The sequence below is a fragment of the Chiroxiphia lanceolata genome, chromosome 13, assembly GCF_009829145.1.
Source record: "Chiroxiphia lanceolata isolate bChiLan1 chromosome 13, bChiLan1.pri, whole genome shotgun sequence".
Classification (NCBI taxonomy): Eukaryota; Metazoa; Chordata; class Aves; order Passeriformes; family Pipridae; genus Chiroxiphia; species Chiroxiphia lanceolata.
In genome coordinates, this window is record NC_045649.1 from 1,883,546 (window position 1) to 1,904,706 (window position 21,161).

Below are 21,161 nucleotides of genomic sequence, written 5' to 3' on the forward strand. Positions count from 1 at the left end.
ACATCCCCGCACAGCCCCGTACAGCCCCGCACATCCCCGCACAGCCCCGAGCGGGCGGGGGCCGGTGCGGTTGCAATGAGCCGTCCCGGCCGCCAGGGGGCAGCGCCGGCGGTGCCCGGCGGTGGGCGGCGCATGCGCGGGGCGGGGCGCTCGGCCGGCGCTCGCAGCGTGAGGTGTGAGCCGCCCGCCGCCGTCACCGCCGTCACCGCCGCCATGGCGCTCCTGCACAGCCGCCGGCTCCTCGCCGCCCCGCGCCTCGCCGCCGCCGCCTCCCGCGCCAGGTGAGGGCTGAGGGGCGGCTCGGCCCCCGGAGCTGCCCGCCGGTGCCGTTGGCGGAGGGGTTTCCCCGCTGTGAGGCCGCGGGGAGCGGGTCCCCCCGCGCGGCCCGCGGGTGACGCCGAGCTAGGGGAAGGGGGTTGCCGGCGGGACGGACCGCGCGCGGATTGGCTGGGGAGGGGGCCTCTCGCGCTCCGATTGGCTGGGGAGGGGGGCTCTCACGCTCTGATTGGCTGCGGCGCGGCCCGGCGCCCCGCGCCTGCCCTTGAGGCGCCGCCGTGGAGGGCGCGTGGGCACCGGGTACCGGGGAGCCCCCGGAACGGGGAGGAGGCTGCGCCCCGAATAACGGGACTGGGGCCGCCCTGTGCCCTGAGAAACGCGGCGGGGGGGACTCTGTGTCTTGAGCAGCGGCGTTGGGATGTTGCTCGTGCTGTGCACTGAGTTACAGGGCACGAGTGATGTGGTCGATGAGAGGCCGGACACGGGCCGGCCGTGTGCGCTCGCAGCCCAGAAACCGACTGTGTGTTTGTCCTGGGCTGGACCAAAGGCGGCGTGGGCAGCAGGGAAAGGGAGGGGATTCTGCCCCTCTGCTCTGCTGAGACCCCACCTGCAGCGCTGTGTGCAGCTCTGGGACCCAGCACAGGAGGGACATGGACCTGTTGGAGCGAGTCCAGGGGTGGCCACAAACATGATCAGAGGGCTGGAGCACCTTTCCTATGAGGGAAGGCTGAGGGAGTTGGGATCGTTCAGCCTGGAGAAGGGAAGGCTTTGGACTGACCTAATTGTGGTCTTCCAGTGCCTAAAGGGGCTCCAAGAGAGCTGGAGAGGGACTTTTGACAAGGGCATGGGTGACAGGACAAGAGGGAAGGGCTTTAAATGGACAGAGTGCAGGGCTAGATTGGACATTAGGAAGAAATTCTTCCCTCTGAGCGTGGTGAGACCCTGGCACAGGTTGCCCAGAGAAATTCTGGCTGTTCCATCCCTGAAAGTGTTCAAGGCCAGGTTGGATGGGACTTGGAGCAACCTGGTCCAGTGGAAGGTGTCGTTGCCGGTGGCAGGGGGTTGGATGATTATCTTTAAGGTCTTTTCTGACCCAAACCATTCCAGGATTCTGTGTGCTGTGAAATGGGGATACGGTGCAGCAGGTCTGCAGTGACCCCATGACCCATGGAATGCAAACAGTGCTGGCTGTGCTAGAGCTGTGCCCTCAGGCTACAAACCCTGGCGTGAGGGCGTTTCTGTGCCGGCCAGTCCTGCACTGGCAGCTCTGAATGCCACTGTCTCTGGTCAGCAGCGTTGGATGGAAGGATACAGGGTGCATCTGGAGCCGTGAGAAGAGCCCAGAACAGCTCCACTAAGTACAGCTGGTCTGAGAGCACAGGGCTGGGAACACCATGGAGACCAGGCATCCAAGAAGCAGAGTGTGCAGAGGGATCTGGGCAAGGCCTTGTTGCTCTCCAGAGCCCTTCAATTCCTGGCCCACACTGGCTGGGAAAGCTTTAAGAAAGTTTCCAGCCCATGTCAGAGCAGGAAAGCAGTGGGGTGTTTTAAATCCCCATTCCAGCAGATAAAGAGGGCTATTAGATATTGATTATAGATATTGATTGAGCCTTCTGGCTCTCCTCAGAAGGGATGGAAGAGCAGCTCTCTAGAGCTTGTGTTTTGTGCCCATGGACTGTGAAGACCTGTGAAAGGTATTGGAGCCCCTTGGCATTAGCTTTGTTTTTCCCAAGCTTGTTATACAGCAAACTATAAATTACCAAGTTGAATTGAGTTCACCCAAGAGACACAGACCATCCCTTTCCTAAGTAAAGAGCCTTGTGCACAGCCCCCGTTATTCCTGTTCAGGAATAGTGCCTTGTTATGCAACAAGGAATGCCAAACAGTGATTAGCAGTTTCTGTTTCCTTATCTTCGGCAACGTAACTGGTGGTGCTCAAGCTGTTACCATTACTCCGTGCTGAGTATGCTCCTTCTGAAATCAGGACAAAGATAAAGAGAGAGGAAATGGTTAAAACTGCTCCCTTGACACACAGATGCTAATTAAGGTGATAACTCAGTCTGCTGCTCTGATGTGTCACAAGACAGCTATTTAAATGCTTTTCTTGGTGGGAAGCTTCCCACAGCTCACTGTGGCAAGAATGTTTAGGCTTGAAAGGCCTTGTAGTAGCCAGCAGCCTGTTGGCATTGTTGGTGTGTAAATATTTGCTTTAGCTGTGGTATCTGGACAGCCTGACAGCCTTTGGCCCCTCTGCTCTGCTCTAGCTTGCAGAACTGCTGTGGGGACTCTGGCAGAGGTTCTGAAATCCAGTATCTGATGTATCTGTATCCCAGGGAACCTGGGCTGGCCACTCCACAGTGGAAACCTTCACTGGGCTTGTAAACACTTGCTCTCCCGGCTTGGCTTGAGTCCTTAAGCACCTCTTGGGTCTGTGCCATGAGTTCAACAGAAGTTTTTGAAAGGCATTGCTGTTTTATGCGGTTCCTGTTGCATTTCCCCCCCCCCCCCCGCCGTCCCACTGCACTTGCAGCTGTGCATTAAACTGGCTCAGAAGACCAGCCTGGCTGAAGAGAACAGAGACTACTTGGATACCAGCTTTGATGAGCATCTAAACTGTGACTCTGCCTTCTGTGTTGAAGTCCTGTAGCTTGAGAATGTGCTTGCTTTGGCTTCCATTGAGTATTCCCTCAGGTAGCTCAGCCCCAGCTTAAAGTTACCTCCGGTTAGTTTTCCTCACTGAAATACCTCTGGCCTGGCAGAGATGTGCAGTTTATAGCTTTGACCTTTATTCAAGACCAATATTCTTCTAATTGCTCAAAATAAAATATAGAGCAGTGCAGGGACAACAACAGTAACATGGGGTAGCAGCGTGTGAGGGTTTATGGCCTCAGATCCCTAGTAGACCTCTTTTCCCAAACCCCTTTGGGAAAGCCTTGCCTCTGTGATCTCTTTGGTATCCTGATGTGTTGGGACAATTCAGCCTGGACTTTTTTCTCCTGTCTCCTGGCAAGCTCACCACCCTGGAAACAGCTTTGGCCTTCGCCTGGAAACCTTCAGGCTGAGAACAAGAAAATCAGTCCTAAACCTACCCTTTGGGTGCCTTAAGCCGACAGGAAAACCGGCTCAGAACTAAAGTACTTAACTCTCTGGAGTGCTGTAGCTTAGGTAAATGCCCCCAGGATCAGCATTAATTGCAGTATATTAGAGCCCAGTGACCTGCTTAAGTCTTTGCAGGATCGGGACCTAAATACCCCAAACTCTGTAAGCTGCTTGGGGAAAAGCCCAGCAGAAAGGAGGTGCCATCACCACCTCCAGAGCAGCAGCTCTTTAAAATACATGGCCAGGCTCCTGCAGCCCTCCATACCAAAATAATCCTAAAGCAGGTAAATTGCAGAGGGACAAACTCCTGTGCAGTGTTTCTCTCTTCCCTTGCCCCTCCATTTGGCAGGAAGGCACTGGGAGAGGTTTTTCCAAAGCAGCATTGCTGAACCTGCAGCAGGTTTTTGCCCTGACTGCCCCCTTGACGTGTTCTGCTCGGATTGATTCCCCAGGTCACTCCCTCCCCACTGGCTGCAGCCCCTGTCCCTCTCTGGAGGGTGTGTGTTGCTGGCATGATTGACTCATCCTCCTTTCCAAGCTGATCCTATACTTAAGAGGTAATTAAGACCGGTTAGTGGTCTAAAAAACGTTAAGGACATCTTCCATTTTTAAACTACCTGAGGTGGCTCTGCCTTCTACGTGTTTACTGCCCTTTTTTCCACAGACCCTATCGAGAGAAGAAACAGAGGCTTTTTATTTGGAAATATTGTGTTGATGGGAAGAGCAATTTATCTGAAGAAGGAAAAAGATGTTTAGGGCTCCATGAGATTCAATCCACATACACAGGACAGTGCAAAGTATGTTTATGTAGTGAGTAAAGTGGGTCTCGATGGACCGAAACCAGGGTCAGAGTAGAGAGGAAAGATGATTTTGTGAGTTCTCCTGATCATGTTAGAGCTTCCTCAACCTGCCTGGCCCTGCTGCCCACAGACCTGTATCTGCCTACAGAGTCTGCACTGAGCACTCGGCAGGAGGTCTGGCTGTCCCTGAGCTGGCTCCAGGCTGCCTGCATTGCCTGGGGCAGAATCCAGCCCCAGGACAGCATTCCCAAGTTGGGAAAGGTTGTTATCTTCAGGTGAGGCGGCCTTTTGTGGGCTGCAGAGTTTAGTAAAGCTGATATACCTCCCTGACTTTGTGTTTCTCCTTCAGTGATCAGGAGTCCCGCCCCAGAGGAGATAAACCCAATCTACTCTTTGTTCCCCACTGAGCTCTGGGGCCTGGGTAGGCACTGGTGTGGTGCCAGGAGTCTGGATGCTCAGAGCTGGGTGGAGTTGCCTTTAGTAACCCAGCCTTGGGGAGAGGGCTGGGACAGCCACAGCCTCTGCCAGGCAGGTTAAAAACCACCACACCTGCAATGTCTGCAGGCCTGCAGAGCCTGGACGTGGGACTGGACAGAGGCTGTGGCCAAAGGAAATAACACGTTTCTTTTTATAGCCTGGTCTAGTCTGCCCTTGACATTAAGAGAGCCTCTCCATCTCAGGGTGTGCTGCCAACAGGGCAGAGGCAGGTGGTTTGTTCTGCTGGGGGAGCAGGGCACAAAGCTCCTCCTGACACAGGGCACAAAGCTCCTCCTTGACAGGAGGAGAAGGGACTCGTCACCCTGGGAAGAAAATGTCCTCTGCCATTTCCAGGAAAACAGTATTTGGCTACAAGAAGTGAGGAAGAGTTTGTAGGGCAGGAAATAGAAATATCTCTATTAGGTCAGCCAATATTGTGGGAAAAGTAGATTAGTTTTCACACATTAGAGCCCCTCCGGGAGTTTGGAAGAGGCTCCATATTCATGTTTTGTGCAATTGCCTGGCTCTGGCCAACGTTCCCTGGGGGGTACTAACCTATGCAATCCCACCCGTGCGCTCTGGGCACTTGTCCAGAGCGTAAGAGTTCAAGGTTTCTGTTTCCTGGACACTTTGTGGTGTCAGCAGGAAAAGCAAACAGGGCCATTTCAACACGCTAATGACTGGGAGGGAGTCAGGTATCTTCAGCCACAGTGAACTGAGGCTCTTTGTCCATTCTGCAACATAAAATGCAGAGCCAGATCATGGAGCATAAAGGGGTTGGTTTGTTTTTTTCCCCCCTGGATAATTCTCTTAACACTACTTGTACCTTTTTCAGTGGTTTAGAGACAAGATTTCCTGGAGGGTTTCTCTCTGCTCGTGTTGCTGTACGTCTCTGCCCAGTTCTCTAGGCTAATTCTTAGCTGCTGCTTTTTCCCTTTAGCTCATGGTGGGCCCATGTGGAGATGGGTCCCCCCGACCCCATCCTGGGGGTGACAGAAGCTTTCAAGCGCGACACCAACTCCAAGAAGATGAACCTGGGTGTGGGGGCGTACCGGGATGACAACGGGAAGCCCTATGTCCTGAACTGTGTCCGCAAGGTGAGCCGGGTGCTGGCCAGGGCCAGGTGTCAGGGAGGGGAAAAGCCACTGAGCAAGGCTTGTCTGTTGGTCCTTAAAATAAACTTTGTCACTAACAGAGCAGGAAATGTTCCTGGATGTCTCCTTTAGCAGGACTAATGCTTTTGAGGCATGAAAGAGCCGTTAGGTAGTAGGGGACAAAACAGGAAATACATGTCCTGTTCCCATTCATGTAACCCTTAACTAATTGCTGACTTGCACAACCCCTCCAATGCACCTGAAGGTGTTTCTTGAATAGGCTGATGTTCCCTGGGCCACCCAACATGGGAGGAAAGAGCTGATATTGTCCCCTTAATGGATTAGTCTTAGAAATTCTGTTGAGCCGATGTTACCAATTTCTCCATAAGCCAGTCTAAAACTCCAGCCCGGGGAGCAGAGTGTGGACATTGCCCTGAGGGGATTATGGGGTCTTTCAGGGCTGTCAGGGTAGAAATAGGCTGTTAAATATTTGGCAGCTGACACACAAACTGATTGGCTGATCTCCTTGGACCTGGGGGGGTGTGTTGTCCATGTGTCTCACCAGTGGGGGTTTAGAATCATCCTTTGCCCTCCCTATCCCCGTGTACTGGGTCACAACCAGGAGGCCTTGTTGGTGTTGCAGGGACAGTTTCCTGGCAGTATGTGACTGCTGCCAGGGTCTGTCCCACTCTTCAGCATGACGAGGCTGGGCAAAAGGCTTGCTAGCCTACCTGGGCCAGACATGTCACCTGTGTAGACATAATATCTGTCTTTCAGGAACACTCAAGACTCACCTTCCTGCACGATACTTCCTGCTTGGGCAGAGAAATGTATGTCCCTGACTTGTAATGGGCTGGAAGTGGTGCTCTCCTCTGGTGCTGGGTGTCTTGGCTCTGCTGTACTGGCACTGGCACCCACTGAGGGCTCTGGTGGCTGCTGGGCACCACATCCCCTGGTACAAGCAGGGTTTCATCTGAGATGTTTACTGCTGCCCTTTGCTTGGATTGAGCCCTGAACAGAAACTCCTGTAAACCAACTTTTGCCCCTTTTGAGCAAGCAGAAAGTGCAGAGAAGTGACCTCAAACTGCCCACTGTCCTCCCCAGGGGGATGCCTTCCCCGCTGAACGTGTGTCCTCTCTTCCAGGCGGAGGCCATGATAGCATCCAAGAAGATGGACAAGGAGTACTTGCCCATTGGGGGACTGGCAGAATTCACCCGGGCATCCGCAGAGCTGGCCCTGGGTGAAAACAGCGAGGTCATAAAGAGCGGCCGGGTAAGGAGGGGCTGGGGCACGGCGGGTTCTGATGGCTCTGAGCTGTGGGCTGGCTGGGCCCAAGGCTGACTGCTTCCTCTGGAGGCTGGGGTGGAACAGCCCTGTCCCAGGAAGGGATTTAACCTTGCCAGGGCACCCAAATCCCTGCCCTGCAACTGGAGCTGCTGAGACTTGCAGTCCCTCCATCCCTTGTCCCTGTTTTGGTGTGCTTTTGCCAGTGCTGATATAGGGACTCTACTGCCCCTGTATCGTAACGGGGTTGCTCACACTCAGGTATCTCTTTCTTCCCTTGCAGTATGTCACTGTGCAGGGCATTTCTGGGACTGGATGTCTGCGGATTGGAGCCAACTTTTTGGTGAGTCCTTGGCCAGTGGGGGAAGGAAAGGACATATTTTGACCAGAGCTGAATCTTTAGGGTTTTCTAACTGCTTGAATCTATTCAACCTATTTGAAAACTCTGTCTTTTCCCTTGACCAGGACCGGTTCTTCAAGCCTAGCCGTCATGTGTACCTACCCAAGCCGTCCTGGGGCAATCACACCCCCATTTTCCGTGATGCTGGCATGCAACTTCAGTCTTACCGCTACTACGACCCCAAGACGTGCAGCCTTGACTTCTCTGGGGCCATAGATGACATTTCTGTGAGTTGCCTTCCATGCCTGGAAGCAGGGAGGTGATGTGGGGAGATGGATGATGATCTTACTTTACCCTAAATATGATCCCACATGAGGCTGTGTCAGGGAAGGTTTAGGCTGGGTATCAGGGGCTGGGTATTAGGAAGAGGTTCTTCACCCAGAGGGTGGTTGGGGCACTGGAACAGGCTCCCCAGGGAAGTAGTCATGGCACCAAGCCTGTCAGAGTTCAAGGAGCATTTGGACAACTTGTGCACAGGGTGTGATTCTTGGGGTTGTCCTGTGCAGAGCCAGTGATCCTTGTGGTGGGTCCTTTCCAACTCAGGATATTCTATCCTACAATGCTTGAAGGCACTAAATCAAGTCTGGAACCCTTGCAGAGCTCATCTAAGCTGTCTAGGGCACGAGTCTCATCTCTGCTGCTAAGGAGAGTGCTCAGATACCATTAATAATTCATTCTCTGTAATGTCTTCCTTAGAAAATTCCAGAGAAGAGCATCATCCTCTTGCATGCCTGTGCTCACAACCCCACCGGGGTGGATCCCCGGCAGGAGCAATGGAAGGAGATGGCAGCAGTAGTGAAGGTGAGCAGTGTCCCAGTACTGTACCACTCCTGGGAAAACCACATCTCTGGTCTTTCATGGGTGGCACCTGGTCTTCACTTTGGTAAAGGTTACTCCCTTCCCCGAAGCCAGGATGGGTGTCATGTTCCTGACAGGAGCCAGAGAAATGCACCCATCGGGCTTCTGGCTGACCATCAGACTTTCTGCTGGCACCTTCCCAGGAAGCTGGGCCAGGGATACCTGAAAGGAGAGCAGGGTTGAAAGAGTGATCTGTGATCGCTGGAGCGGAGCTCCCAGTGTTGGTGTATTCAAAATGCTGGAAGATCTTTCATGTGCCTGGTGTCTCCTCACAAGCTCAGCTGGAAACAGGCAGGGACAGGTTCTACCCTCTCCTCCTCCTCCCTGCTGCTCACTCAAGCTGTAGCCAGTGAAATTTGGCTTGGGGATGCCTCAGTAGTGTCCTGAGAACTGGTAGATATCAAAGTGGCCTCTGTGGCCCCTAGAAGGCTGTGGGTCTCCTGGCTGAAGGGCACTGTGGCTGGGTTATCTGCCTGGAGGAACTGGAAGGGCAGGCACCTGCTTAGAGAGTTCCCAGATGGTTTCCTGGAAACTGATAATACAGAAGACACTGAAATAGAATATTTTATTACTGCTGAATCCATTTGTGCCTCCTGTGCCAGACTGCACATCCCATAAATGCACTGGAGGGTTTTTAGCTGCTGTTTTGATGTGTGGTGGGCAGCTGCAGGTTTTGGGCTGCTTCCCCTGTGGCAAAGGAAGGGGAGTGGCTCTCCTTCTGGAGGAGAATGGTTGCAGGCGGGCAGAGCCTGCGTGGTTCTTTTCACCCTGCTGCCCTGCTCCCTGGAGGGGTGCTCAGCTCCCATGACATTCTCTCCCCTCTTTCCTGGCAGAAACGAAACCTCCTCGTGTACTTTGACATGGCCTACCAGGGCTTTGCCAGCGGGGACATCAACCGGGACGCCTGGGCCGTGCGGCACTTCATCGAGCAGGGCATCAACATCGTCCTCGCACAGTCCTTCGCTAAGAACATGGGGCTCTACGGTGAGGGGGCCTGGAAGTGCTTTCATCCAGGCTGCTGGAGGCACCCCGGTGCCTCTGGGGTTTAGCAGCCAGTGTCTTCCGGCTGCCTGTGTTTATCCCACTGTACTGGGTGGGGATAACCCACTGGAGACCCTTCTAGAGAACAGGGATCCACTAAAGCTGTGTGGCATTGGGTGTCACAGTATAAGAAGGATATAGAGCTTTTAGAGAGCATCCAAAGGACAAAGGGCAAAGGGTCTAGAGGGGAAGCCATACAAGGAGCAGCTGAGGGCACTTGGCTTGTTCAGCCTGGGGGAGACTGAGGGCAGAGCTCATCACAGGCTGCAGCTTCTCACAAGGGGCAGCACTGATCTGTGTTCTCTGTGACCAGTGACAGGACCCAAGGGAATGGCTGGAGCTGTGCCAGGAGAGGTTTAGATTGGATATTAGGAAAAGAGGTCTTTACCCAGAGGGTGGTTGGGCACTGGAATGGGCTCCCCAGGGAAACAGTCACAGCACCAAGCCTGACAGAGTTTGAGTGTTTGGGCAGTGCTCTCAGGTGTGATTCTTGGTGTTCTGTGCAGGGCCAGGAGCTGGACTCGATGATCCTTGTGATGGGTCCCTTCCAACTCAGAGTATTCTATGACTCTCTTTCAGGAGAGCGTGTGGGCGCCTTCACAGTGATCTGCAAAGATGCAGAGGAAGCCAAGAGGGTCGAGTCACAGCTGAAGATCCTCATCCGTCCCATGTACTCCAACCCACCCATGAACGGAGCCCGTATTGCCTCTATGATCCTGAACACCCCTGACCTACGGAAGGAGTGGTAAGAAGGAACCTGTAATGCTCGTGACAGTGAGGTGTGAGTCTCTTTGTGGCAGCCCTATGCTGTGCTTATTGCCTGCTGCTGTCACAGGCAGCTCTTGGCTTCAGGAACAGTTAGAACCATGTGCCACCCCTTTTCACTGGAGAAATCTCTGCTCATGTCCTGGCATCCACTGGTATTGGTCTAGCTTGATACAAACAAGTTTTCCTTGTGTTACCAAGGCAGAAAACACTGTAAGGGAGGGATAAAGCTCCCCTGGGATTAAGGGCTGCAGGATCTGCCTATCCAAGAAGCACAAAAGTCTGACTGAAATGCTGCAGCCACGTAGTGTCTCTCACATGGGGGAAATGGAAGCATAAGCCCCCTGGGAATAAGACCAGGAATGTAACCCTCATGCCCTAAGCCTGCTTCCTGGCATCAGCCTGGGCTGTTCTCCCAGGTCCTCGGTTCCGGGTCCCTACCGGCAGCTGGCCTGGCAGAACAAAGGCTGGCAGTGTGCTGTGGCCTCGCTGGGGGCTGTGTTCTTTTGGCAGCCTGATGCTTGTGCCTGATCCAGGGCCCAGCAGAGACGTCTCCTAGCTGTGCTGCCTTGGAGCAGGGCCTGTCTGCCTGTACTGGAAGCTGCCCCTGCACTCTTGGTTTATCTGTAGATACTTTACCTGGGTTTGGGCAGGGCTGCCGTGAGGCATCCTACTGACCTGTGGCTTTCAGACATGAGAAATGCCTGCACTCTGGGAGTAGTGTCCCACACTATGAAACAAATACATAGCAGTCAGCTTCAGGTATCAGGAGAAAGAAGCAGCTCCCCAGCTGCAGCTACGTCTTCACGCTCCCTGGTCTTTGCTCGTCTGCATCCCCATATGAGGCCTCTCAAGGTGGAGAGGTCGATTCCCAGTAGCTGGGGTGGGAAGAGCAGTGTCGGGGTGTTCCAGCCTTGCTCTGAGCAGTTCCTTGGTTGGCTCCTCAGGCTGGTGGAGGTGAAGAGCATGGCTGACCGGATCATCAGCATGCGGAATCAGCTGGTGTCCAACCTCAAGAAGGAGGGATCCTCCCACAACTGGCAGCACATCACTGACCAGATCGGCATGTTCTGCTTCACAGGGCTGAAACCTGACCAGGTAAACGCAATTCCTGTGGTCTCAAAGTGTCCTTTTCCTCCTTATCAGTAAGTTTTTGACTGTAGGTGCCAAGCTGGGTAAATTTGCACTCTGCTGACAGAGCAGAGGTTGGCCTGTGGTTAACTCTGCTCTTTCACCCCAGGTGGATCGGCTGACGAAGGAGTTCTCCATCTACATGACAAAGGATGGACGCATCTCTGTGGCAGGAGTTTCATCAGGCAACGTAGGTTACCTGGCTCATGCCATCCATCAAGTCACAAAGTAAAGACAAAGGTGTGCCCTGGAGCTCGTGGCTTTCCCTTCCCCACCAGTCAAAGATGGGGAGGGAAAAGAAACAAGCAGAATACTTCCAGCCACAGCACTTGAAGCCGCCGCTGAATGTATCTTGTAGATGAGTTGTTGTAGAAGCCTAGTCAAATCCTCCCTGCGTTGTGGAGCAGGGACATCATTGCTGGCTCCTGCTCGTCACAGCTGCTCTTCCCTTCTGTCCATCCTTTCTCCATCAGCCCCAGCACCCTTCTGCGCTGGAGGAAGCAAAGGCTTAGCCATGCCATCCTACTGGCATAGGCACCAAAGGCTTCCCCACGCTCGTTTTCCCATGAGGAGGCTTTGGGAGGCTGTTGGCTGCTTGCCCGAGTGGCAGCGGGCAGGGAGCCGGGTGGGCTGAGTGGGAGGGCTGCTCCGGTGCACTGCTCCGACCTCCTCAGCCGGTCCCTGCTGCCAGCAGGCTCCATCCTCCTCCATCCTCCCAGCCTGGGGCTGGGCAGCACCAAAGCTGTCCTCTGACAACCAGCTCTGAGGACTTCTGACTACCAAACTCTGCTCCATCGATGGCTTCGCTCTTTCCATCTGGGACTCTCCTCTCAGGTGTAATTCACAGTGGCATCGGTGTGTGGGGCAGTGCCCTCCTCTAAACCTGCCTGGTTCTCCTGACTTCACTCTTGTACCCTGAGGTGAAACCAGTTCTCATTCCCCCCCAGTAAGAACCACCTCTGGAAACTGCTCTCTGGTGCTCTCTGCCTCACCCCATTCCTACCCTAAGCCCCGCGGTCCAGCCCTGTACCTCCAGTAGCCCTCCCTTCAGTCTTTGTGTGTGTCCCAAAGCCCTACGCCAAGAGGTTGGTCCTGCTGTGTGTCCTCCCTCATGTGGGGGTGCCCCTCTCATCTGCTCTGTTCAGCCACATTTCTGGTGACACCAGAAAACACAAAAGCTCCTGAGGGAAGTCTGAGAGCAGAACTGAGTGTCCCCAAGGTCCTGTGACTCACTGGACTCTGATTTTTAATCCAAATAAACTGGTGCATGGCTATGTTGAGCTGGGGACTTCATCCTGTCATTGTGCAGCTGGATCCTGTCCCTTCCATGCACCAAACATTCTCTTTGGGAACGTGCCAGCACCTGGGGTCTTGTAGGGCCAGTGAAACCCTGATCTGAGAATCCCACATGGAGAGAGGGCAGTTCCCACCAGTGTGCTACAAGACCACAGGGGTGTGTGAGCTGAGGTCCCAGGTGGGAGTTGGTGTCGTGGAGCTGAAATTGAAGCCTGCGGGGTTGAACGTAGATGTTGCTGGGGAGAGGACAAGTTCCCAAAGACTTCCTGCCTTGGGACATGGGGCTAACCCCTGCCACTGGAGCACGACAGGGTTTCTCCTTGCGGCAGCCCAAGGTGCCTCCCGAGGCAGACCCGGGGGCATTACCTCTGCGTCTACATGAGCTTTCTCCATCTGCTGGCACCTTTCCCCTCTGCAGCCATACCAGGGTATTTAGCAGAGCAGTCCTCATTTCTCATTCCTGTCCAGGGCAGCCGTGTGCCCCTTGGGAGCTGGCAAGGACCGGTCTAGTGCACCTCTCCCAGTCTAACGCGCGTTGTTGGCAGGCTGGAGCCTCCCGCCGCTCCCTGACAGCGGGTTTACACTTCCACGCCGCTTGTTTACTGGCCCGGTGCCCACAGCCGCTGCTTGCTGTCCTTTGTGCAATAAACCACTTTCCGTGCTGCCGCCGTGGGTGCTGCCCTCGGCGCTGCGGGTTCCTGTGCTGTGGTTCCCCAGTTCTACGTGGCTCCGGAGCTGCCTCCTCCTGCCCTTTTACTCTACCTGGGGTCTTTCTCCCGCCCGTTCCCTGTACAATAAAAGCACCGTGGAGCACAGCCCTGTCTGTCGCCCTCTCCTTGCCGCGGGTCCGTGCGCGGCTCAGCCGCAGGGACGGGCTGCCCGAAGGGGGAGCCCCTCGGTGATGCTCCCCGGGATGCGGGGCCGGACTACAACCCCCGGCGTGCAGCGGGCAGGGCGGAGCCGCCGCCGCGCTGCCGCCGCCGAGCCCGGCCGGGGCTGGGACCGGCACCGGGGCCGAGCGGAGCGGGTCCGCTCCCACCGCCCGGTGAGTGGGGCCGGGCTGCGGGGCTGCGGGGGTGGAGGGACACGCGGGGAGCCCCGCGACCCGCTGGGACAGCGCCGCGTCCCCCGGGACATCCCCTGCGAGCGCGGGGTGGCCGCCACCCGCTCCGGGCCTTGCTTTTCGGGGCGGGGGGCGCCGCCGGGGCTGTCGAGTCACCCTCGGAGAAACGCCTGCTCTCGGGGTCTGCGGTTGTCAGAGTATGGCGGCGTTGCCTGGGGGGAAAGGACCCTTCAGTATCCTCCCCCGGCCCTGAGAGAAGCAGCGACCCCCTGCAGCATCCTCGGCCGGGTGGGAGCTGCAGCCCACGCAGACCCACCGGCCCGTCCCCTCCACGCTCCCGCCCAGGGGGAAAGGGCAGCCCTTCCTCACCTTTCCCAGAAATCTTTGAAGAGGATTCATAGCACAAGAGCAGGGTTTAAATAGCCCAGAAGCAAAGGGTGGGCTGGGCAGGAAGAGTCTCTGTAGATGTCGTCTATGGGAAAAAAAAAAAAAAAAAAGATATTTCCCTTGAAAAGAGATTTCCCGTGGCCGTCTAGGTCCCTGCAAAGCCCTGACAGGTTGTGAGGGTTGATTTCCTCCAGCTTGGAGGCACTGGGATGAGATCTGGGCTGTCCCATCCCCAAAAGCTGCGATGCTGGAAACACCAGATCTTCAGGTCCAAAAGCTTCTGAGACATGTGCTGGTGTTCACCCTGGGCGTGCACTGGAAGGGGCCAGTCCTGCTTTTCCTGGTGACATGGTGTTCCTGCTGCACATATGGGTCATTCCCGTTGAGCTCAGCCTTGCCCTTTACCCAGGATCACGTGCACAGTGGCTCTTGCAGAGCTTGCAGGAATTGGGGTTGGAAATCAGGAAGCCGTGACGCTGGGTCTCGTGCCCACAGAAAGGCAAGTCCTGCTGTGAGGCTGCAGCTCCCCAGCCCCAGAGGTGGGGCTCAGTCCCCCATCCGGCAGCAGCAGTGTCCTCTCCCTGGATCTGGGGCACGAGAGGTGAGTTCTCCTGCTGTGTCTCTGCTGGTGTGAGGACACCTGCGTGCTGTTACCCCCCCCCCCCAAACTGAGACCCAGGGAGCTTGTTTTCCCTGTGCCTCCATCTGATGCCCAGGTTGTCCCTTGTTAAGGTAATTTAACTAACACTTAACCATGTCCTTCTTCATCCCCTTCTAGGAGCAGGGAAGTGCCTGACCCCCGTGTTGCTGCATCCCAGCCTGCCTGTTTGCTGCCCTCCCTGCCTGATGGAGCCAGTGCTGGCAGAGGACCCTCCTCGAGGTGACGGGCTGAGCCTGGTGCAGGACCACTAGTGGGACGTGGACAGTGGCGTGTGGCACCCTAGGAAGGACGATGGCTCAGGGCACCGGGAGCATCAACAGCGACTACAAGGACTGGGAGTGGAGCGACAATGCTGGGGAACGGGCCAGGCTCCTGCAGAGCCCCAGCGTGGAGACGGTGCCCAAGAGCGCAGAGAGCCAAGGGAACGGTCTGGGGGCCACGTCGGCTCTGGGGGCTGTCTTCATCGTGGTCAACGCTGCCCTCGGCGCTGGGCTGCTCAACTTCCCTGCTGCCTTCAGCATGGCCGGCGGCGTGGCTGCCGGCGTCACCCTGCAGATGGTGAGAGGGTGGGGAAGGGAAAGTCCCCTAAAGTCCCCGTCCCATCCTGGGAGGGTGCACGGGAGGGACATGTGGAGCCCCAGAAAGGGCTCAGGGAGGACCAAGCTGCTGGGAAGAAGCTCTGTTGGGTGAGGCACACCAGAGATGCTCAGTGTGTTCAGGGGTGGCTGCCCAGGGTGGCTTTGGGGACCGTGTCATGTTGTTGCCTCAGTGTCCCCTCCCTGTCTCTTCCCCACCCCAGTGCATGTTGATCTTCATCATCGGAGGTCTGGTCATTCTGGCATACTGCTCTCAGGCCAGCAACGAGCGGACCTACCAGGAGGTTGTGTGGGCTGTCTGTGGGAAGGTGCCTGGTGTGCTCTGCGAGGTGGCCATCGCCGTCTACACCTTCGGCACCTGCATCGCCTTCCTCATCATCATCGGAGACCAGGAGGACAAGAGTAAGTGTGTCCCACAGAGCAACCGGTTGCTGTCCCTTCAGCTGGAAGGGACAACCTGATTGCCCTGGCTGTTCCCACAGTCATTGCTGCTCTGGTGAAGGAGCCCGAGGAAGCTGGGAGCAGCCCCTGGTACACAGACCGCAAGTTCACCATCAGCATCACCGCCTTCCTCCTCATCCTGCCCCTCTCCATCCCCAAGGAGATCGGCTTCCAAAAATATGCCAGGTCAGCGGGGAGAGCCCTCCAGGGCTGGGAGTTGGGGTAGGCCAGCCAGAACCCACCTAACCACACAGAGTGGGGAGGCAGAGCACTGATGGTCTCCTGTCCCCTCTCTCGCAGCTCCCTCAGCGTGATCGGCACCTGGTACGTCACGGCCGTCATTATCATCAAGTACATCTGGCCTGACAAGGAGCTGGTGCCTGTGGAGATCCCCACCAGGTGAGAGGCAGTGACACAATGCTGGTGGTGCCATCTCAACACTGCAGAGCCCGGCAGGGGTGTGGGAGCGAGGGCTGCAAAGGGCTACAAATCTTTCATGAGTCTCATCCCTGGACCTGGGGATGTTGCCTTAAGCTCCCAAGTGGCTGCACCTCTCCATGTTTCAGAGGAACAGGTGATGAGGAAGATGAAGAGGACCTCTTGAAGGTCCCCACAGCTCCATTGCAGGTTTTGAGGAGCATTGATTGACTTTTAGCTCTGATACATCCGGGCCTTGAGTTCCCTGTGCAGTGCTTGTGCTCACCCAGCAATAAGGGCTGTGTTTACTTTGGGATAATTTTGGTATTTCCTTGGCCAGCACAGCCCCTGTGGCTTGTTCCCTCCCTCGCAGTGTGGGCATGTTTCTGGAGCCAGTGCAGGCAATGGAAATTTTTGGGCAGAGCAAAGGTTAGACCAGTTTTCTGTGCTGCCCAATTAGATCCTTATTTTTTACTGATACTTTTACTTTTGTATGCTCAGGTTGGGCTAGTTCTGTCTCAGGAAAGGCCCTGGTTTTCAGGGAGTGCCAGGTCACACTCACTCCGCGCAGTGGTATCATGCTGGGTGGGGGAATGCAATAACAGCAGACACTGAGTACTCCCAGCTCATCCTCCCCTGGGCACTGGTTGGGGGGCACAGGGGGCCCTGGTCTGACTGGTGGGTGTTTCTCTCCCACCAGCCCCTCCACCTGGACAGCTGTCTTCAATGCCATGCCCACCATCTGCTTTGGGTTCCAGGTAAGGCCACGAGCCCAGCACTCCCTTTCCATGCCATTGCTGCTTGGGTTGGGGACCAGCGTGATCCAGGGATGCTCCCCTGGGTGATTGGCTAAAACCCTCCCCATGTGCTCACTGCACAGCTTTGGCAGAGGGCTGAAGCCTTTTTAACATCTCACCACCTCTGGATGGAGGCGGATCCATTTTCCCCCAGCTGGGAAGTCCAGGGAAGGCTGTCACCCCACTTTTTCTTCCCCAGTGACAAACCTGGGGGGATATCACAACAAGCCTGGGATATCACAAGTGGGGTGCTGCATGGCTCAGCCCATCATGTATCCCTGTATGTCTCTGTGTCCTGGCAGTGCCACATGAGCAGCGTGCCCGTGTTTAACAGCATGAAGCAGCCAGAGGTGAAGACCTGGGGGGCAGTGGTGACGGTAGCCATGGTGATCGCTCTCTTTGTCTACACGGGCACTGGTGAGTGAGGGGGTGGTACCACATGGGTGTGGCACAGTCCTTGGAGAGGCTGTGAGCTTCTGGAGGGCAGGGACCCTCTGGTCAGCAAGAGTGGGAAGGGATGGGAGTCCATCTAACCCCCTCTGCAGTGTGCCCTGTGCTATATGCATCCAAGTCTGGTCCTTCAAACACAAGTGCAGGACACTTTTCCCTGTCCACTGCTGACTGCTCCCTTCCTGGCAGGTGTCTGTGGCTTCTTAACCTTTGGAGCTGGGGTGGACCAGGACGTGTTGATGTCCTACCCCTCCAATGACATCCCTGTTGCCCTGGCCCGGGCCTTCATCATCCTCTGCGTGCTGACATCCTACCCCATCCTGCACTTCTGTGGCCGGTGAGCACTGGGGGAAGGCAGGGGCTGGTGTGGGCAGGAGGAGCAGCACAGAGAAACCCCCCTGCCCTGGGTCTGTGCCCACAGGGCTGTCTTGGAGGGTCTCTGGCTCCGCTACACCGGGGTGACGGTGGAAGAGGACGTGGTTCGGGAGCGGAGGAGGCGCCTGCTTCAGACCATCAGCTGGTTCCTCCTGACCCTCCTCCTGGCTCTCTTCATCCCTGACATCGGCAAAGTCATCTCTGTCATTGGGGGCTTGGCCGCCTGCTTCATCTTTGTCTTCCCAGGTAGGGCATCCTGGGATGCTCAGGGGCTGGCAGAGGTTTCTTGGCCTTGTGTCTTGAAGAGGGAGGGAACAGGATGGTGCCTGGAATCAGGAGGTTTTTAGAGAAGGACAAAAATGTGGCATGATGTCGGTTGGCAGCCCAACTATTTTGACTGGACTCTGCTCTGTAACAGGGAGTGTGGCTCCCTGGCTTGTGGGATGTCTGCTCGGTCCCCAGGGCACAGTCCTCATCTGGGTCTAATTTGCCTCCCCTGCCTTTCAGGGCTCTGTCTGATTCAAGCCAAGCTCTCCGAGATCCAAGAAACCAGGGCAATCAGGTAACTGAAATGTGCTTTCCCTCTCCCCCATTCCCCTGTGGGTATGGGGGTGAAGGTCCCCTGTAAAATGTGCCCTGTCCTCCTGCATCCACAGCTGGTGGGCCCAGGTCAGCTACGGGGTGTTCATGGTCACCCTCGGAGCCTTCATCTTCGGACAGACCACTGCCAACGCCATCTTCCTGGATCTCACTGCCTGACTTCTCCAGGCTGGACTGCACTGCTGCTGCTGAGGGGACGCAGATTCCCCCTAGGACCAAAGGGAAGTGGGAAGAAAGCACGTTGGCATGTTGGGAAGATCCAAGAGGAGCATTGTAACTTGGGGCTTGGCTGAACAAGCCCTGTGGTGGTTCGTATTTCATTGTCTTAAGGCACCAGGCAGTCAGGTTTCTCTCAGCCCTGGCTCCCTGGTGAAGCCAGAGCAACACTACAAGGGGACCTGTAGTCCAGGGCAAGCCCTTTCTGTCCCTCAGGGTGGACATCACTCTGTCAGGCATCACTAAGGGGTCGTGGTTGGGGTCTGTGAAGCCGAGCTGCTCTCATCCATGTACCCCCGTGCTGGTGGAGCTCCTCTCCACAGCTCAAACTCCTTCTTCTCCCAACTTTGGAGGGAGAAAGAGTGTTTTGCATAAAGGGAATTAGTAATCATGTTTACCAGACAGGGTGACACCCCCGTAGTCATCTTCTGTGTCAATGTTTGGTTTGAACTCTGCTTTCCTGTGGCTCAGCTCACTGGTCTCCTGCCCCTCTGCCTGGGCTGCACTTCCTGCTACAAAGGGGGACTGTTGCCTTCAGCCTGATTTTTTGGGGGGTGGGGGGATGGGATCAGGATGACCCTGGGGTAGGGATGCACCAATGCAGTGTTTTCCCTGCAAGAGGTTGATCACTCAGTAGAGAAGCTGCAGTGACTGCATCGAGCTACTGAAGGCACTACACTAGAGCAAAGCTCTTCTCCGGATTTCCAATCCTGTTCTTCCAGGTGTCCAGGGAATGGGACTGGGCCAGGTGTAGGTTTTAAGGGATGCTTTGGAGATAAAGCAGTCAGTATTAATCTGTTTTATATTGTCCCCTTGGTCATTTACACTCCCTGTGGCTGGTGTTGCTCTGGGCTGTCCCTCTGCTGCCTGGATGATTGTTTCATTCCTGCTTTTGCTGGGTTAAGGAGCTCCCCCAGCTGCACATTTGGTTGGGGGAGTTAAACCTCAACAGCAAACGGTTCTGGTTATGTCTCTGAGTTTCTTTTGACCTTGTTTGGCTACTAAACTCCTGGGAGAGGGAGGAATTCACGTGTCCCTATTGCTGCAGCTGTGAGGAGGGTCCAGCCATCCTTGTGCAAAACCTTGCCCTTCCTCTCCAGCATCTTTCTGGAAGCAGCCCAGGCTGTCATGGGGGGAACCCCAGTGAGCCATGGCATGTGCTCCTGCACTTCTCACCATGGCTCTCTCCCTCTGCAACCAGAGGCTGCAGGTGGGATGACAGCATTTGGGTTCTTCCCCATGTGGAAACTTTTGGTTTTTCCTTATTAACACTCTCTGTGTGTAAATGGGGATCTCCCCATCTCTGCTCAGGATAGGACAGGGAGATCCAGATGGGGAAGGAGGAAGAAAAGCCCCAAGCACAGCAGGAATGTTTGAGGAACGCTGTGAGGGAACAGGTCCCTCCTTCCAAGGGACCTCCAGCCCCCGTGCCCTCAACTTTTGACAAAACCAGGCTCCAGCAAAACCCCCACTGGTATGGCACCAGCTGCCTCCCAGGCCCCTTCCACCAGCAGGTGCTGGGGCTTGGGGGACCCTTTGGCATAAAGAAGATGTGCACTCCTCCTGGATGTGGGGAGCACAAAGCCACCTCCCACGGCGCACAGCAGAGGTGCTGGAGGCTCAGCAGGTGCCAACCACAAAATGCCCTCCAGTGCCTGTCCCCCACCAAGACAGGGAGGGGTTTGGTACCCGCTGGGTCTTGTGGCCTTGGCTTTTCCAAAGGTGTGCCGGGCACGAGGAGGTCCCACGGCCGGAGTGGAGGAGGACATGGTGTCCCACATCTTTGTTGTCACCCACGGCTGAGGGCAGGGCAGGTCCGGAGGTGCTGTGGCTGTTCCTGTTTGCCTTACTGCTCCCCTGACTGTTTACAAACACCGGCCTTTTAACGTGTGTTTTATACGTGCAGAAAGCGGAGGGGCTTGGACTCAATAAAAGTGATGTTGTGGTGCGTGCGCGGCCAGCACGAGGTGGTTTCTGTGGGAGGGGGACGCTGCCGGGCGGGATTCGGGGACAGAGTCGTGTCCTCAAACGACATCCCAGCTCTCTGAGCTTTGGGATGGATGGCGTGGGGCTGGTGGTCCCACCGCCTTCCTCAGACCCTCACCCTCGGGGTGTCCTCGCACCCAGGGCCGGGGGAGGCCCTGTGGGCACCCCAGGGCTGGCAGGCTGGTGTAGGGTGGCTGAGACGGGCGGGAAGGGGCTGAGGGAACATTCCTCTCTGGGACTGAGCCGTGAGGGTGCAAACGGAGGGAGAATTTCGGCAGAGGGGCCAAAGGGCCCCTGGAGCGGCTGGGGCACTGTGAGGGACCCGCCGCCGCCATGTCGCGGTGGGGCGGGGGGAGCAGCGCCGGGGCCGTACCACAGCAGCGGGAGGGGGGGAGCCGCTCCCGGGGCTGTACCACCACACGGGAGTGGGGGTGAGGCACCCCCCGCGCCGTAACTCCGCGCGCCCTTTGGCACTGCCGCCACTTCCCCTTCCCGCCCCGCCCTCACGCGCTCATTGGGCGGCCCCGCCAGCGCGGGTTGGCCGCGGGCGCGCACGCGCGGGGCGAGAGGGGCCAACCCCCTCCCCTGTAGCGGAGCGCTGATTGGTCGAGAGCAGAGGAAGGACCCGCGGTCGCTCCCGGCCAATGGCG

The 21,161-nt window shown here is 56.3% G+C and overlaps 2 protein-coding genes across 3 annotated transcripts; both read left to right on the forward strand.

The window, feature by feature from the left end:
- Nucleotides 1-149: 149 nt before the first annotated feature.
- Nucleotides 150-12,506, forward strand: GOT2 (glutamic-oxaloacetic transaminase 2). The gene is made up of 10 exons (XM_032700845.1): nt 150-281; nt 5,593-5,749; nt 6,891-7,019; nt 7,315-7,374; nt 7,497-7,658; nt 8,128-8,232; nt 9,123-9,273; nt 9,910-10,075; nt 11,043-11,193; nt 11,336-12,506. Exons 1-10 carry the CDS (start codon nt 214-216, stop codon nt 11,456-11,458), a joined length of 1,272 nt encoding a protein of 423 aa, XP_032556736.1. The 5' UTR covers nt 150-213; the 3' UTR covers nt 11,459-12,506.
- A 962-nt stretch (nt 12,507-13,468) lies between these two features.
- Nucleotides 13,469-20,479, forward strand: SLC38A7 (solute carrier family 38 member 7). 2 transcript variants are annotated; one of them, XM_032700836.1, is made up of 12 exons: nt 13,527-13,567; nt 14,382-14,573; nt 14,751-15,191; nt 15,433-15,631; nt 15,712-15,856; nt 15,971-16,069; nt 16,788-16,845; nt 17,187-17,301; nt 17,524-17,671; nt 17,756-17,955; nt 18,217-18,271; nt 18,366-20,479. In XM_032700836.1, exons 3-12 carry the CDS (start codon nt 14,925-14,927, stop codon nt 18,466-18,468), a joined length of 1,389 nt encoding a protein of 462 aa, XP_032556727.1. In that variant the 5' UTR covers nt 13,527-13,567; nt 14,382-14,573; nt 14,751-14,924; the 3' UTR covers nt 18,469-20,479. The 2 variants fall into 2 exon arrangements, with proteins under 2 accessions (XP_032556728.1, XP_032556727.1); XM_032700837.1 differs by lacking the exon at nt 14,382-14,573 and having other exon boundaries at nt 13,469-13,567.
- The last annotated feature ends 682 nt before the right edge of the window (nt 20,480-21,161 follow it).